This window comes from Austrofundulus limnaeus, unplaced genomic scaffold (genome assembly GCF_001266775.1).
Source record: "Austrofundulus limnaeus strain Quisiro unplaced genomic scaffold, Austrofundulus_limnaeus-1.0 Scaffold314, whole genome shotgun sequence".
NCBI lineage: Eukaryota > Metazoa > Chordata > Actinopteri > Cyprinodontiformes > Rivulidae > Austrofundulus > Austrofundulus limnaeus.
Window position 1 is genome coordinate 257,557 of NW_013952716.1, and position 18,755 is coordinate 276,311.

Consider the following 18,755-nt stretch of genomic DNA (forward strand, 5'->3'; position numbering starts at 1 on the left):
TGTGTGTGTGTGTGTGTGTGTGTGTGTGTGTGTGTGTGTGTATATTTTTAACGTTGACGGGCTACCATAGCCCTGCTCTATGGGAAACACTGATGACAACCTACACCAATCAAGCTTTCTAATCGTGGTTTCTGTTGTTGCTTTAACAACCTGACAACCTAAAACCATGTGGGCATCTAACAGGTTCTCAAACAATTCYACTGTTAAGACATGTATAATTCAGCTTAAAAAAACTGAGCTACAATACCAGTGGCGTAGATAATGATGGGATTAAGATGGTGTACATTTTTTTACATACACTTTTATTTTGAACTTATATTTAAAATGACCACCAACCAAAACCCGAGCTCTTGGTTCACGATCTGAAAGCATTTTGAGGAGTTAAGTCAAAAAGTTGATGTAAATAGTTGCCTGCTGCTTACTGTGAAGCTGTTGTTGATGTTCTTAGTGCTCGTCTCTGCCACACTGGCATCTGATAGGTCCACTTCATCAAAAATTAGAGACTGATGGGGAAAAACAAAACCATGCAATCAGAGTTTTCCTATTTTTTTTAAATATCCAGACACATTTTGTCGTTTTCTGACACTTTCATACCACATAAAACCTTTCAGCAAGACTCTTTACTTTTAGTTCTGATTCTCAGTTGCTGCGTTGTTCTTTTATTAAAATACAGCATCAGTACCTTGCAGTCTTTGGCATAGTAGAGAGTCCTTCCTCTGAGTTTGAAGTACCTCCTCTTCCATCTCTGGAAAGAGCTGGTCTGCTTTAACAGGATTCCCTCCTTCACACTTTTCTAAAACAATGAAGAGGGTGGAAAGGAAGGAGAGAAGTGGAGGAGAAGAAAAAAAAAGAATAGCACATTTACCAGCTAGTCTTTTGGAAGTTCACAAGTAAACAGACGATGATCAGTTTGGGTATTGTTACTATGATATCCTAACAAAACACTGCAGAGGCAGAAATATGCACCTGAAGAGCTGTTTCATCAAACTTTTAACCTATAAAGACAAATTTTGTGCACTTTTTTACAGGATGTATTCTTTTTTACAGAGGAACAGGTGGTTAATTTGAAGAATAAATGAAAAATGACAGATATAAAATAGGAACCACATGTTAAGCAGAAGTCATGAGATAAAGCAGGGAGGAAGTTCAACATGGATCTCATTTGAATAACCAAAACACACGATTTGGTTTTTACGTTTCCGCTGAGCTGATTTCTCCACCGTCTTCAYTGTGTCGGCTGCTCTTGTATATTAATTGTCTGATTATCATGTACTGCTCGCCCCGCTCTCTGTTTATGAGTACATGCCCTGAGAGGACACAACACACCAYGGGTAATCAGTTTCAGATGAGACGCAGAGTGTCGCCATGGAGACCAGCATTCCTCACGATGGATGAAGGGGCAGGCGGAGGGACAGATACCATCTTGAAACTCTCAGCACGTCAACTCGCCTCCTCCTCCGTACCTGTGTTGCGTTTATCAGCCAGTGCAGCAGCATTCCTGCACGATTMGATTAGATTAGCCGCCGTGTCGTGTTTGTGACGGTTCAGAGATAAAACACCACGTGTCACAATGTGTTAAAAGAATGATTAAACAGCAGATACTACAAGCAGCTTCAAAGCTTCATGCACTGTTTCTAAAAATATGTCTGAAAACAGCTGGGGATCATTTGGCAACATCTAGTACATCCAAAAAACTGCTAACCATTTTAGTTTTATGCAGCCTAATCCAGGAAAACTGTTTCCTAATCCATTCTGTGATGCAGAGAAGGCAAAGTAATAGAGCAATAGAGTCCTTAAAATAGAGATTTTTTAAAAAGCAGCATGATCTGACCTTGCAAAGACACTTTAAAAATATTTTTACCTTAACAAATGCCATTGTAATGTCTAATTGGGCTGCACAAGATATCGCCAATATATCATCATCACAATATCAGTGTGCGCAATATTCACATTGCAAAGGGCAATAATTTTTGACAAATTTATTTCAAGAGTTTTGAAGTTGTATTTGTGCAATATTTACTAACTACTAGGACAGAGTCTCACAGCAGCAAAGTTCACAGCAGACACAAATGACCTTGCCAAAAATGATAAGGGTCACATAGAGTAGGAAGTACAAATTAGAAATGTAAAAATTATTTAATGAACCTAATATTGCCATCGCAAGATTTTCTAACATCATGCAGCCGTCCAATTATTTTGGTAAAATTTGATGTTCTCAAATGTAAATTGAAGTTTGTTGCAGACTACCTATAAAATACAATACAATACAATACAATACAATACAATACAATACAAGCCATACATGGAGATATAGACATTGTATTTTTTTGTAAAAAAAAAAGACATTGTATTTTTATGTTAAGATGAATTAGTTGATCAAATCTAATATACAGCATGATGTACTGTATACCACATGTGTCAAACACAACGTGACTCCCGTGTGGCTTGCCAAAAAAAATATATATTTTTTTACTTAGCATTAAATTTGTTTCTTTTATCAATGGTAAACTTTAAATTTATGATTAAATGCAACAAAATAAATTTAATAAAAATAAATGAAATAAAAATAAATTTAATAAATTCCTGTCCCTGAGCTGTTGGCTTTAAGTAACTGAGCAATTTAGTTGGATAGCTCAGTTTTAATGTCTGAAAATAAGCTGCTTAAAGTCAGCATCAACTATAAACTAAATAATATTTCTGTATTTATTACAGATTTAGTCAGTCATTCACTTAGTTCTTATCAGTGAAGAAAAGAGAAGAAAAGAGGACGTGTTAAAACTCTGTTTAGTCAAAGTTAAACATGAAACATCAAAGTTCATTAAAGAGGCCCTTCGAGGGCCACCATAACTCTCATGTGGCCCTCGGTGAAAATGAGTTTGACACCCCTGATGTATACTGTCGCAACATTTTTAAAATAAAAAGAAATTCAACCAAGATTTTCTCTAAACTTGTATAACTTTCTTAAACATGAAACTGAAGAAATTTAAACTGTAGCAAATACAATTTAATATTGGTACCAGTGGCAGTACTGGTATTGGTATTATTGGTTCCGAGTATCAGGGCATTTTGTATGAGTACTTGTAAAAATGCTGGTATTGGGACATTAGTAGTTTTTGCTATATCTTAACCCCTTAACCCCTGAAAGTCCTTAAAAGCCTTTTGACATTTTTATTTTATTTTATGTAAGGGTGTCAAACTAAAGGTAATAACCGGAGGAAGTCGTCTGACACCTTGTTTTTGTTTTTTTTAAGCCCCCGGCAGTAAATGTCTGGAAACTGCACAGTTTTTGCCCGCTGGTGGAACAAAGACTGTTGACTTTAGATTAGGGGTTGATTTATAGGGGTAGGGTTAACACTGGTGAATGGGATTTGTTTTTAATATGTTCACATTTTCTTCCACCATTTGACAAAACCATGTAAAAATTCCTAAATTAGAAAGTTGTGAAATGAAGACATGGTATCTCTAAAGTAATTTTACTGAATTTTAGTACATRATTTTTTTTCTGTGTTACCACAGAAAAAACAGTATTTATTTTGAAGTAATGATGTATTGCATCTTACATAAGTAGGTTCAGTAGAGCAGTAGTTTGGAATTTCCATATAAAYTCTGGAAGTGTTCAGCAGTTACAAGTAAGTTTGAGTTTTCATCATATTGCAAAAGCAGGCTGATGTGACAGACGAGCTCTAAGGGAAACGCGATGCTTGTAAGGATGTTTCTGTTGCTGAATTACACGATAAGAAAACTCTGCTGGGCTGTAACAGGGACTTTGTTGCTTTCTTTCACAGTGGTACGTCATTCGTCTAAGATAAAAAGCAAATCTTTTCATCCCGAACAGTCGCCCAAGAGCTGTTGGCTCAGTGGTTCTCTACATCACAACATAAAGCAGAAATCTGCCCCAAAGGAAAATTCAAGACTCAGACAGGAGTTTCATGGGCTGAATGCATAACTAGCAACAAGCCGACAGCCTGTATGAGCGCTTTTTAAATTTGCATGGGCAAGAAGGCCAAAAGAAGAAAAACTGGTGTTAAACCAAAAGCATCTCTCAAAGCTCATTCTTTAGCTTTTCCCATGTTTTTTTAGTTCTGCAATCCTGAACYGCTCTACTTTGTGCTGGCGTTTCTTACAAATGTGCCATCATGCCCTTAAGGGAGACAGAATCTATTATCATCAAGTTTTAGACTAAAGAAGAGAAAGCTGGCTGGCAGAGCAGTGACAGATAGGCTCACATTATGGAATGTTAGCAAGAAAGATGGGAACCAAAATGAGCTGTGCCAGCAGAAAGGAAAAACAACAACAGTCTTAACAAATGACCTCCAGGAAGTTGACACACAAAAGTAAGTTGGCAATCCCTGAAGGAGGGGGAAAGGTGTAAAGGTCTTCTAACAACCTGCCACATCAGAGATTACTTGAAGCATTAACAACTCTAATCTACCAATCAACTTTATCAACTGTCGCAATGGCAACACTAACAGAAGCTGTCAGTCAAGAAGCTAATCAGAGTTTTGCCGCAGTAATAAAGCTGAAGGACGGGCTGCGAGTTAGAGTCCAGACAATCTTGTACAGAAGTGGAGCCGAGGATTACATTCTGGCTTTAAAAAAAAAAAAAAAAAAAAAAAAAAAAAAAAAAAAAAAAAAAAAAAACATCAAGACAACAGAACGTCTTTTGTTCAACCAGAATAAATCAGCTGGTGAATAAGTGATGACAGCCTTCATAAAGTTGTTCTGTTGGGTCAAAGTCAAGAGCTGTTTGAGTTTAGATCTCTTCAGGCTGACCTATTTTCCTCAGCAATAATGAAAATACCTTTGATCAGGAAATACAAAAGAGGCACACTTTACTAAACTCAGAGAACAAAGGTTGTATTTCTCTGACTCCTTGGTTCAGTAGCTTAAAAGTTGCTCATGTGAAGCATTCAGACTTAGTGGTACATGATGTTAGAACCAAAACCTCTCTACTGGATGTTCATGTGTGCTTCCTGCACATTAAATTAATTACACCTAATTATATCTAACTAAAACCATTCAAATCTATCAGAGCTGTCCTAGTTTACAGACATTATTATTTTATTAATTTCAATAGTTTATATCTAACTCATGGGGACACATGAAAAATTAATATCACTTTCAAAAATCTCCTTTTAATCAACAATTAAGTTGAAAGAAAATTAGACCTGGTTTCTCACAACAAGAATGTTCACCTTCTGACCTTTATGTGTAGAGTTTGGATATTCTCCCCTTACCCATGTTTTTATTTTTTTCCCCCTGGGAAGTCTGGTCTCCAGACCTAAAACATGCATGTTAGACAACTCCGAATTGTCACTAGCATACCTTCCCTATGACCTGGACAGGAAATTCAAGAAAAAGTAAAAGAAAACCAGTTGATCTGGTCTGATGTTAAGAAAAATGTAGAAGTCTTGGGCAATTTTTGTTTTTTCATGTGTTGCTGTTGTGTTCATTTACTCTGGTTTACAGGTACTGATCTAACTGGTTGGTTGTCTGCAAAAAGCAACAACTAATGAGTAACAAGTCATATGAAAAATAAGTTTGTTTTTTTAGAAGAAATGCATGTTGGTGTTTTTATTTCCGTCATAAAAAAAATTAAATCTTTCACATGTGATGTAAAATTGAAGACAAATTTTCTTTTGAAAAGAGGAGCTGAATGAAGACGGCAGCAGTTTGGTCTTGGTCCCACTTGGACTGGGCTGTTAGTTTTTCCAATCCCGTCAGAAATAAACAGTCCTTCTGAACCGAGGCTGTTTGAAAAGCTGTCTACAACAGATAAAATATTACTGAGCATCACTTTAAAAGGAACCTAACTTTAGCTAAGAAGCTGTTAAAGTAGTAAAAGGTAAAATGTTGTCCACAATTGAACATGTTTCTAATTTTACTACTGGAAAACAGAAATGTCTWTAATGTGACTTTAGTGAGACTACAATTCACATTGCTGGTGTTAGAGAAGAAAATATTCATATGCTGCAATTTGAAGGCTGTTTCTAAAGCCTTATTTCACACCTGTTGTATTTACTTCAGTTTTCCTGTTTAGATCTAMCCCTCGGGGCTGTGCGCTGACAACAGCTCAACAACTGCTGATGATTACACAGATGTTTGTGCTAATCTGTGAATAGTTACGAAACGGAAGACAGTCTTCTGATTTTGACACCTGAACATGCAGGACTCCATGTTCAGACACGCCTTGATGCAAATATGTGGAAGGAAAGATTGATGTCTCAAGTCACAGGGCCAGAAACTATTTGCCTAGGGTAAGAGAAAGATGCATATGTGGGTTAAAACGTCACTCTTTGACAATGCCAATGTAATGACCGAGGGAATCCATCGTGACACCAAGAGGCACCAAGCCTCAACACGATGTCGCCTTCAACACTCGGCAGCACTGTATAAATATGGAAACTAGTGACAAAATAAACTAAGATGTCATTACTTCTACAAGTTAAATTAGAACAAGCATAAAACTGTGACCTTAAACACCTCTCCAAGGTGGGTTCTGGACTGTGCGTTCTCAGGCATTTCGCTAGAGGTAATGACTCCATCCGATGGGGAGGAAAAATCCAGGGCAAAAAAATCAGAGTCCTGAGGATAAAAATGTCACATGCTGTACGATTTAAGAAGAACAAACATGTACATACAACTACTGTTCATAAACACAACATGGGATGACTTCAAATGTCAGTGTCTTTGATAGCTTGTGGTCACATCGTAGAAAACACCCTGAAGCTCAGTTCCTCTTCTCTCAGGGAGATGTTGTCAGACAGATCAGTGTATTCATTAGAGCAGGACTAATCACATCACAACAATTGCCCTCAGCAGACTTGATGTGCACAGAAAACTCGCACACAGAGAGGCAGGGGAAGTGGATGAGTGCAAAAGCACATTGCCACACAAACATACTCATCTGCAAAAAGCACAGACAGGCGGGCAGCGGTCTGAGGGGCATCCACACATTTGACTGTTTCAACCCTTCAATTCTCCATTTCACCCCCACCTTCTCGACGATAAAAGAGCAGCATAGCTTTTGCTTGAGTCTGTTGGCAAAATTTATCATGAACCACTTGATGGATCTGAATTAATCAGATGGGAACCAGTGGATGGCCATCTGCAACTGGTGGTCTTCAAACCAACTGAAGATATTGAGCTAAAATTTAGTGTGGTAGTAACAGAGTGACCTTCAACACATAGCCTGAACACTAACACATATCTCACAAAGTTTGACATCTTTTGATGACCTTGGCTTAAACCAGGGGTGTCAAACCTCATATTCACTGAGGGCCATGTGAACATTACGGTGGTCCTCAAAGGGCCAGTTGTAATTAACTTTGATGTTTGATGCTTACCTTTGACTAAACACAAAACATAATGTTCCTCATGTCAATGCTACGTCTGAGCACTGCTACCAAACAACTGAGCTCTATGTGGTATTTCCTGCATAGAAACATTTTAACACATCCTCTTATATTACATGTTTGACTGACTAAATATGAAATAATTAATACCTAAATACTATTTAAAAAAGGAAAAAAGGAACAGAGTTTTACTCACTGGTGAATTGTGATAAATTGCTGCCATCTTCAATTCTAAACTCCCACGTTCCTACAGGGAATTCCCATGCATAATCGATGTGTGTTATGGGAGATGTTGTTTATGGTCAATTTAAATAAACTTTGAGACATTAATACAGGGCAACAGTTACTTAAAGCCAACAACTCAGAGGTAGGGCAAGTATCGTTCCCCTTTTAAATTTGTTTATTTTGTTGCATTGAATTATAAAGGTGGGAGGGCTTTAAGTGGGCCAGACAGAACCYTTTAGTTTGACATGCAGTTTAAACCTTTGGCATAAAAGTCAGCAAGGAAAACGCARCCCTTCGAGAAACAATAAACCTTTATTTTTAAATTTTTAACTAAAGCCAAACTTAAGACTTTCCATTTTGATAAATCCTATAGTAAGGGGTGGTTTCCTCAGTTATTCCTTAGTTCTGCTGCTATAGGCTTAGACTGCTGTAGGACAAACAACATTTCTTCACTCTGCTGCTGTCTTTAGTCATTCTCCTGTAAATGTTTGTTGCAATCATTTCTATCAATAACATGGTTTTCTTTGTCGTTCTTCTTGTAGAAAACACACCTGGACCAGTCCTTCTGTGTTTGTCTGTGTCTCTTTCCTGTCCTCTCAAACCCAGCCGGTCGAGGCAGATGTCCTGCAGGCCTGAGCCTGGTTCTGCTGGAGGCTTCTTCCCATTAAAAAGGGAGTTTTTCCTCTCCACTGTCACCAATGTGCCATTCAGGATKGGAGACGGTGACAAAGTGATTTAACGCAATCTGCTGGCTTCTTTAGATTTATTGTTTTCTGTGTACTGAGATGACGTTTGTCGTGACTTGGTGCTATATAAATAAAATGAACTGAAATCTTTTCCTTCAAGCTACAATTAACTATCCAATACTTCATCCTGCATGAAGGACTGACCTCCACACTGTAAACATTTGCTCAACCAATGACTAGAGCTTAACATCTTTCCCAGACTCCTAACAAACCCGGTTAATGTGACCAGTATGTGTATATTTACCAAGAAGGATGAAGGAACTTCACTGTTGTAATGAAATGTTAACTCGTTGTACTAAAGTCAAATAACTGAAGATAAACACAGCTATTCAAAAGAACCCATCTCTTTGTATATTGACAAGCAGAGAGTCAGCAGACATGTCAATACAAGGAAAACAGAAAYGTCTTGGTTATGTTGATGGATTGGATCAAGTTTTATGGTTTTCCCTTGTTACAAGGTAATATTTGCACAGACTTACATAACTTCTAACAGTTCTGTGCAGAAGTTTTACTCACCTTTATTTTCTTTAGAGTTTCATTTCAAGCAAACAGACCGTATCATAATCGTTTAAGGTGGTCTTGATCAACCGTTCTTCAGGCTCTCTAAAGGTCTCTATAAGTTTTTTCCTGGACTTTTTCTTATTTTACTGCTTAGTCCTGWTCTCATATCTGATGTTGATGGCATAATGTGCTGTTTGTGATTTAAAAAATAGGAAAGTGGAGGGCAAAAGAAAACATGCCAGGACTAGAAAACCATCTCCAGCAGATGAACAATATCTGAAAGTTCCTATTTGTCAAAGATTTGACACAAGACCTGAGAGATACGCCATCCTTCAGCTGATCATCAAGGGAACTAAAATCTTATTTTGTGCATCCAAATCGTATAATGGAAACAAAAGGTCTTTGCAACAAGCTACTAATAATTCTGCTAATCAGTTTAAAGGCGTACTTTAACAAAAATAAAGACATTCTTCAGAAAACAGTGTAGTACTGGACAAAAATCAATTATAAAGTCAAGCAAAGTCCAAAGAAACCTGGTAAAGACTTTCAGAAATTATGGAGAACTTTTAATTATTCTACTTTAAAACATGGACAAGGACAGCCTGACCAGTGGTGGACAGTAACAAAGTACTTTTACTTTATTACTGTAATTAAGTACATTTTTTGAGTATCTGTACTTTACTTGAGTAGTTATTTATTTGGGAACTTTTTACTTTTACTCCACTACATTTCAAAGACAAATATTGTACTTTTTACTCCACTACATTTCTAGGAAGCTTGTAGTTACTCGTTCCTTTTAGATCAGCATAGCTTTATAATCCGCTGTAAAAAAAAAAAAAAAAAAAATCTGTTGTTCCGGTTTTTCTTTTCATGAAATGCAATTGGCCACAAGCTATGTTCGTCACAAAGGTAACCAATCACATGCGTAGCTTATAGCCTACGTCACACTCGTTAACTCACGGTAGCGGAGCGCGCGCTCCCATCACTTTACTTTCATTTCAAGCAGAACCAGACAAAAGAAGAAGATGCAATGGAGACCACTGATGAAACGCAAGGAGAGAAACCAGCACACCCATGGCCACATCTCAGTTCAATGTTTGTTTTAGGACTTAAAAATAATTTGTATCAGTTCAAATGTCTTCTCTGTTTACCACGGGTAAATTACCTTTCAGCATTCCATAACTCACCATCTAACCTGAGAAAGCACATTGAGATAAGTCAGCACACTTTTTTCTCACTAGTTTAAACCCTTTAAATGAAGTTGACTTTAGTTAGAGTGGTTGTGGTTTAATGCTGTGAGAGATGATTGAAAAATAATCTACCATTGTGTGCTAACTGCTAGCTTAGAGCCCTGTGCGGGTGCCCCTTGGGGCTCTGCACTCAGGGTCCCTCCCAGGCCCTTGGGCTCTGGTCTTCCCTATGTCTGCCTCGTGTCTTGGGGGTTGGGTCTCCGATCCTCCACAGTCACTATTAAATATTCCATTGGAGAAATCTTGTATATACACGCGTGTTCACAACTGCTCACAAACAGGTGCTCTGATCCGGGGGTTCTGACTGGTCACTGAGTGTGTATATATGTCTGTGTGTATATACTGACAATATTTATGAATGTAGGCATGTATGTTTGTATATCTCTATATATGTATGGGTATGTGTATATTTTTATATATGCCCTCCATGTATTTATCCATTTATTTTTCAGGTGAGCGGACAGATGTTGGGTGTGTGGTCCTGTGTTTTGTTGGTGTAAATTTAATATACTYCTAATCGYTATTTCAATCTTTCTAATTACTTCTCTCTCTGTTTTTCTCTCTGTCTCCATTTTCTCTTCACTTAAAAAAAGTCACTGATGATGAAGAAATAAATAAAATAAATAAACTAATATTTAGTTTCGTTTTCTACTGAAGTGACAAAAAAAGAAAAGTAAAAAAGAGAATGTAATTTGTACTTTTACTTTGTACTTAAGTACTTTAAAATGCATGTACTTCTGAATACTTAAGTATTTTCAAAAGTAAGTACTTCAGTACTTTTACTTGAGTAGATTTTTGACTGAGTAACTTTTACTTGTAGTGGAGTAGATTTGACCATGAGTATCAATACTTTTACTCAAGTACTAGAGTTGAGTACTTTGTCCACCACTGAGCCTGACCCACTGGAAGCAAAAAACTAAATGTATGTCAAGCATACTTTCAGTATGTCTTAATCTTAACTAAAAAMAAACAAACAAACAAATCTATAAATCTAGAGACTAACATCTGCTGCCTGTGTTTTAGGTATTCTGAACTAATCCTTTCAAGATAAAGGCTAAAAACAGACAACTGTGTTTAAAAAAGTCTAAATAAAAACTATATTTTTATGTTGTCCTGTTTAGAAAAACTGATTTTCAAAGAATTCTCTGTGACTTGGTTAAGATATGTTTACAAAGCCACTAAGAGCTGTAGTAGGAAGCAACTCCTTTTAAAATTATGAAGCAATTGTGATTCATGATAAGTGAGCCTGGTGCTGCAGAACCAGACACGTCAGTTTAAGAAAAGCACGGTTGTTGGTGGTGATTTTAGAAAGACAWTTGACTCGTTTTAGGATTTAAATCATCACAAAGGTGCTTAAAATGTGTCTTTACAAACCACAATTTTACTAATTTCTATAGCTACGACAGCAAAAACAAGTAAGAAAGACAWTGAAGAATAGAAGACCAGGGGCCTCATGTATAAACGGTGCTTACGCATAAGTTGCGTGCGCCAGGTTCTACGCCCACGTTGGGATGTATCAAAACCAATGTTGCGTGAAAGTGAAACTTTTCACCTGCCATGAGAATGTGCGGCAGCCACGCAAAGTTTTTCAGTCGACAGTTTTAACYCACAAAGTCACGAATCTGACCTGAATCCACAGAAATATGACTCTGTTCTGTTTTCTGGATGTAAGGAGCGTCTGAACACGGTGTCAGATTTTTTTTTAGTTTGAGTTTTATTGTTTAAACGTGATCATGAAACTGAACCCCGGGACTGAAAATCATTTAACCTCAGACAAAAAAATAGATCAGTCTAAAAATGATCAAATAACCTCCAGTCTACTGTAAACTGTAAAGTGTTTATATTGTTGTCACATAGTTGGAAACACRCAGAGCACAGGCCTGCAGAGCACACACACAGCTGAGGGAAATAAAATGTGTGATTTGTCTAAGAAACATTTTAATTGTCACTGAGAAAAAAACGTTGTCAACATATTGACACTTGGTCAGGTAGCCTTTTGCGTCCAGTTGTGATGCACCGTGTACCCCCCGCTTTTTATGAGATGAGGCGGAGGACGGGCGCGTTGTTCTATTTTTTACAAGAGCAGGAAATGCGCGTTTCTTCACATCAACTATTTAATACATATTTTTCTAAGTTCTACAAAAGTCATCAGTTCCTCTGTGTTTACATTTATTAAAGACGTGTAAAGGTGGAAATGTCTGTCAGCCTCATGCGCAGCTGAAAATAACAGCACACACACCTTTGCGCGTGGCAAACACCCCACTACTTATATAGACAATTTTCTCACTCATTCTCCATTTAATGTATATTTTTCCTGCATCTAAAAATCATTTCTGATCCCATAGAGAGGACAATCTGAGGAGAATCTCACACGCTGGACACATTTACATCTATTTTACAGATTTAAATGGAGGTGTGTCAGGGGAGGTGTCTCAGGTGCGCTCAGTTCCACGTTCATTGGGATGTATAAAGGAAAGGTGCGCAGGAACCTGCGTGCTCACAGTTTTATACATCTGAATACTTTGGTGTGGCACATTTTTCTTAATWTGTCCGTACGTCAACTTTTAGTGTAAAAGCTGTGCAATCCTTTATGCATGAGGCCCCTGGTGTCACACTTTGGCAGTTCAGGCTGGATTTCAGACCAACCCAAAACCACCTCATAAAAAAAGTCTCTACCTTTCACTCAATCAATAAAAGCTCCATGCTCATATTAAAGCCATCATCTACAGTGTAAAGGCAAACCATTAAAACAAGGCGAAAGGCAACCATGTTTCTGTTAATAATAAATACATTTGAACGATTTCTCTCACTGACCTCTTCCACCAGCAGATTATCCTTCTCATCAGGATACAAAGGGTCATCCTCAGGCCTGAAGTCATTTCTTAGCCTTTCTTGTAAAAACAGAGGAACACAGCACCAGCTAGAYCGACAGAATCCCAGCATCTCCCCGCGAAGGTTACCCCAAACCTGGTAGTAAGGAAATCAGTCTGGATTTGTTGTGTTGCTACGACACGCGTTCAGGAGGTTGGAGCCAAGGTGCCCTTTCAACTTTTGCTCTTTCCTTTAAGCTACATATGTTTTCTCCACATCCTATCTATTTTTCTTTTTACAATTTAATAACAATACAAAATGTATTCGTCCTGAAGTAAATTTTCCTCACCCTGCTCTAACTCCTTTCACACAAGCAGCTCTTCAGACAAAGCTACTGTTACTTCTACTTCCTCCTACTCAAAACTTCCCTTGTCAAGAAGCCACACCTCCTCAGGTGTGCATTGCTTTAAAGTGAGAGAATGTGGCTTTCACCTTTGCTCTCTCTTTCTCTCTCTCTCTCTCTCTCTCTCTCTCTCTCTCTCTCTCTCTCTCTCTCTCTCTCACACACACACACACACAAATACACACGGTCTTGTCAAGGCACAAACTGGCTTTCTATTAGTAATTCCAACTTTCTCAATGACACACACCTTCCAGCCTCCTGCTGGGGTCTTNCACACACACACACACACACACACACACCTCCTGAACATAAGGCGGGGCTTGAAAATGGGCTGTTTCTTCTAGTTTACCTGAGAACCAGACCTACTTCAATGAGGTTATAAATAGAACTGGAGTAACCTGTCTGGTTAGCAGTGGTCCCCCACCCCCTCTCTCACACACACACACGCCCACACAAGTTGAGCAGTGACTTTTATTCATTACTTTAGAAATGAAGCTGTGCCCGTTTAGGATCACATTTTAGTTATCTTCTATCCGGAACTGTCAGTGATTGGACAAGAAAAAGCAGAAATGAGGTAACAGGAAGCCTGTTCTTGATAACGTTGATTGACAGTTGGGTCCACTTTAGGGTGGTCTCAAATTATTATACAAGATTCTTTCATATTTAAATATGAGAAAAATGTTGGAAGTCTAAACTAGTGAAGTCAAACCCTTCCTTTCACCTGTGATGCATGTTACTCATGTTAATCTAAAGTGTGTAGCTTCGATATAATAAAATGTAATTCAAACTTGCACAGAGGTCTGGAAACAGATGCACTTTATAGAATGACGGGGAGCCTAGTGGTGCATCGCTTTGTTAAAGAGAACTGGAAACCTCATTTGTTTTGGTGTGAGCTACCCTGACAATGTGTGTTTTAGAATATGCTATAATTGTGAGGCCCATCTTTCTAACATACTGTTTAATACTTTTTGGGGATAAGTTTAAATGCTGTTTTGGGGTGAGGGGTTAGGTTTAGAACTAAAATGTGAATTGAGTTTTGGTTAGTTTTAGGGTAAATGGTCAGGGTTAGGATATAAAATTACCAAAAAATGAATGGAAGTCAATCCACGGTCCCCATGGGGATATAAAAACAAACCTGCGTATGTGTCTGTGAGTGATCGACCTGCTTACAGTGTCAGATCAGCATCTCATCAGCTAAAGCTAATTACAGCGATTGCCAGTGCTTGCGTGTGTGTTTTCTGCCAGTCGGCATATCATTTAGCCTTTACTGAGCAGAAACATGCTGTTCCCCACAGACTCTCTCTCACTGACACCAGATCTCTTTTATGCTGGTCGACGACTTCGCCTCTTCACGCATCAGTTTCTCCTTCTTATCTCCTTTTCAGTCTTTTATCCCGTTCCAAAAAAAAAAAAAAAACCTGCAAAATGATTATCTAGTTCCAAATCAGCTGGTATTAAATCAGTTCAGAATCGGGTCAAAGGCTTTAGATGGTGACTAATAGGTGACATTGCAGCTACTGCTGTGAAATGACTCAAATAAAAGCTCAATGTGTCTGTCTAGTCTATTTGAGCTACGCCCTTGACAGAATTCAAAGAGAAACAAGATAACCTAAAAACGACACAAAAAGATAAATCCCAACTATAGAATTGTCTAGAATTGGTGTGAAAATCTCTCCTAAAAATACATTATTGAAAGAATAAGAAAAAAAAGCTTCTCAAGACGTCAGGATGACAGCAGCTAAGCTAACCGTGGAGTATGCCAGACGACAGCAGGGTGAACAGGCTGTTGCTTGGCGTGGGTGACATGTGAGGGACCCTGGGTTCCTGCAGCTTCATTAGAGATCATACACATCTCTATTACCAGCTACCAGTTTACGGCAATCACATTASCGTGAACAGATTTCAGGGTAATGACAATTAATTGCGACATCATTAGCTGCAGGAAATTTCAATATCTTCCRCTTTCTTACAATGTTTAACAGAATTCAATGACAGACAGACGCAAAGCAAGTCCCAGAAACAAACTATAGGGATGTTTAGACTAATTTATGTGTCATCCTTTAAMTTTCTGATGTTTATCTCAGATCAGGCTGCAGGGGGAAACAGCTTGAGCAGAGGTACCTGGACATTTTCTCTTCCTTGTTATCTCCTGAAGCTCATTTCCTTTTTGTGACGGGGTTTTAAAGTAGGGTTTGACTGGCACTCCTTTTCTTTTTTCCTCTTCAATCCAAATAACGGATCGCCTACTTCCTCGTCTAAGTCCTCACTCTGTCTCAAACTCTTTGKTCCTTTCACCTCTATCTTTGACCTTCCTGCCTTATGCCAATATCGCTCAACCCTAGTCTAAAGACCCCAGAAGCTATGTTGTTGGGGGTAGTTTGCCCCAATAGTTTCTGCCCCAGTGGCAAACTGGTTCTAAGTGAGGGACCCGACAAAACATAATCCTTTCATTGACAACTAGATCCAGTGACTATGATACCCTGCTCAGACAAGAGATACTGAGGTCTCATTCTACAGCCAGGTGAGTAAAAGAAGATTGTCGGCAGGTGCCTGATGGCTAAGTCTTCACCCATGGGATCCAGGTGGGCACAGTTCAAACAAACCACAAGAGACCTACTACTTCAAGGCAGCGCTGTAAGAGAATCATGGCCCATCATCTCCAGCTGTCCTTGTATGAGAAGTGTAGTACACCCTGGACAGGTCTYCAGTCCATCACAGGGCCACATAAAGACAAATGATTCACACCTAGTGACAATTTAGAATTACCAATTACCCTAACATGCATGTTTTTGGTCTGTGGGAGGAAACTCAGGCATATACTGTACACTAGGAGAACATGTAAAATCCACTCAGAAAGGCCCCAGCCAGGGGTGGTTCTAAGGGCGGGACCACAGGGGCATTGGCCCCAGCTGAAATCTGATTGGCCCCCTGAAGTGCCCCTGTCCTGTCATTCATCTGTCCTTTGCCTGGGAGTGATGATGGTGGATGCAGTTCCATGTTCAAACACTAGTTGTGCTAATGAGTCAAATAGTAAAGTCCAGAATGAAGCAAGCTTACAGAATTCTCCCCTTCCTAAAATGTGAACAATCCTGCAAAAAACTCAACAGACAAATGATGGCTGGATTTTCTCACATGTGTGTTTGAAAATATTTTATCTATGTACAGTAAAATGTATGAAAAACTGGTGAGGAGAATTTACTGTGCAAGATGTTGGGTACTACTTTACAATCAAGCTTCCCTTGGCTTATAAAGAGTTTCTAGATAGGTTATTAAATTATTTGTAAAGTTTACACTTCATAAATCATTAATAAATTAAACTGGACAATTTTGTCTCTTTCTCGTCCTTAATTATTGCATAATAAACACTTATTAATAATTTTTAAAGTGTTTACAGATTAATAGCCTATCTATAAACTCTTTAAAAGCCATCTATAATGGTGGATTCACACCGAACGCGTTTTGAGCTGCAGGAGCAGCCAGTTTACATGCAAAGTCTATGGTGGACGCACCTCTAGGGGTCGTGCATCGCGTCACGTATGTTTTGGGCGGCGCGCAAGGAAGGCGGAAGGGGCAGCAGAGCATTTTCCGAGCACGCGGTGCTGCGGAAGTTAAAAAATCTGAACTTTTCACCGCTCAACGCATCTTGACAACCAATCAGAGAGACTCGTTTTTCCACGTGACAGTTTCCTGAATATTGCCCACTAAACCAAAACAGACGGACAGGAGATCTTTACCCGAAATCGACAGTCTGCAGTTGGATTTTCTGGCAGGATATATCAATAACAGTGTGAACGTAGCATAAGGGGGCCTTATTGTAAAATGGTACATTTTTTTAAAATTACATTACATTACAAGTGTTTGAAGTGTAAAATGTATATACACTGGGAATTTGTGTGAAAGGATGTTGAACAAAGACTTGGCACCTCTATGAATATTGTGGCCCCTTGATGGCCCCTTACTCAGAAAAATCCTAGATCTGCCACTGGCCCCAGCTGAGTTTTGGACCTGTGATMTTTAAGCACTGCTTCATTGTGTGCTCCATCAAATCGTTCAACTTCTCATCTGTGATGCGTTCAAAGAGCAGAAAAATACAGGACTTTTGAGAGTTGCCAGGATGATGACTGACATCGGGGCTTCTCATCTGAGATCCAAGTCGAAGAAATCAGGAAGAGTCAACAGGTATTTAGCAAAGTAAGACGTCTGAAGGCAACTATTTCAAACCTACCAGAGCTGTTAAAGTTTAATCTAATCTCAGTTAAAAGAGAAGCTATTAAAAATTCACTGTGGAAGTTCCCAAATGAGTAAATAACCCCTTTAGGTTGTGGAAGTCAWTCACAAACCAACAACGACAACATCCTCCTTCAGTAATCCTGGAGTGTCCAAGTAGGAACTACCAAACCCAGTTTTTGCTCTTCTTTACTTTTGTTGCCAGAAAAATATGGAGAAGCAAATGTATATTTATTGAATGAGCTATAAGTAAATTATAGTAAACAGAATTCATTTGCAAGTGTTGTTTTGTTTGACTTCAGCAGTTCCTGTAGCAACAAAATTTAAATAAAATAAACTTTCATGTTTTACTTTTTGTATTTTGTTTATTTTCTGGATCACAAGAAAAAAGCCATTGAGACRTACAGTAAATGCTATTTATTTGTTTAACATCTTCATATTCTTGCTTGTGTTGTCATTGGCTTTTAGAAAACCCACTTTAAGCAGAAATTTCGGATTTTGCAAATGAAATTTGTTTTGGATAGCTTCAAAATTTGAAACTTTTATTAATTTTCAGGACAAGAGCCCTCCTGAAAACACTGATGTTGCTGTATTGAAATGACAGAAAACTTATTTTTAAAATGGAGGCAAATAATGTGTTTAGATAGCAGTGCTTTTTCTTCAGTGTTACATGACATGGAACATATTATACTACCTCATTAGGGTGACCAGTTTATGTACATCATCTGTTTATTCATTTGTAAAAAGAACCTGAAAAAAACACAGGCGTGTTTTTCCCACCCTTTCGAACACTAATACAATGCAGACGGTCACCAGCTGCTGCAGACACTGAACCACCTAACCTTTCGAACAAGGCCGTGTTTTTGTAATCATGAGGCCACGCTGTCCCTGGACGGACATTGTTGGAATGCCAAATTAGGCTCAACCCGATGCCAGCAGGTGTGGTAATACTGCAGGTGTGTTCTTCCACCAGCAGATGGCAGACTGAGAAAGAGATGAGAGACGAGGCAGGGAGACGTGCAGGCAGTGACACAGCACGGCTGAGGACCAGGGTTTGGGGAAAGACTGGAAGACAGAAAATACCTGACAATGAAAAAGAACCTTTGCACAGAGAGGAGAGGAGGAACGGTTTGGTGTCAGACCAGCAGGAGCATGAACGCCTCACGGCCTCACACCTGTGTGTGTGTGTGTGTGTGTGTGTGTGTGTGTGTGTGTGTGTGTGTGTGTGTGTGTGTGT

At 38.7% G+C, this 18,755-nt stretch overlaps 1 protein-coding gene across 1 annotated transcript in view; it reads right to left on the bottom strand.

Moving 5' to 3' along the window:
* Positions 1-18,755, bottom strand: part of si:dkey-172j4.3 (diacylglycerol kinase delta) — a gene marked incomplete at both ends in the record, with an annotated part of 96,257 nt that overhangs the window by 27,806 nt on the left and 49,696 nt on the right. Inside the window, 2 exon segments of the mRNA XM_014021998.1 lie at positions 423-503; positions 683-793. Of these exon segments, the coding sequence (XP_013877452.1) occupies positions 423-503; positions 683-793 (192 nt within the window).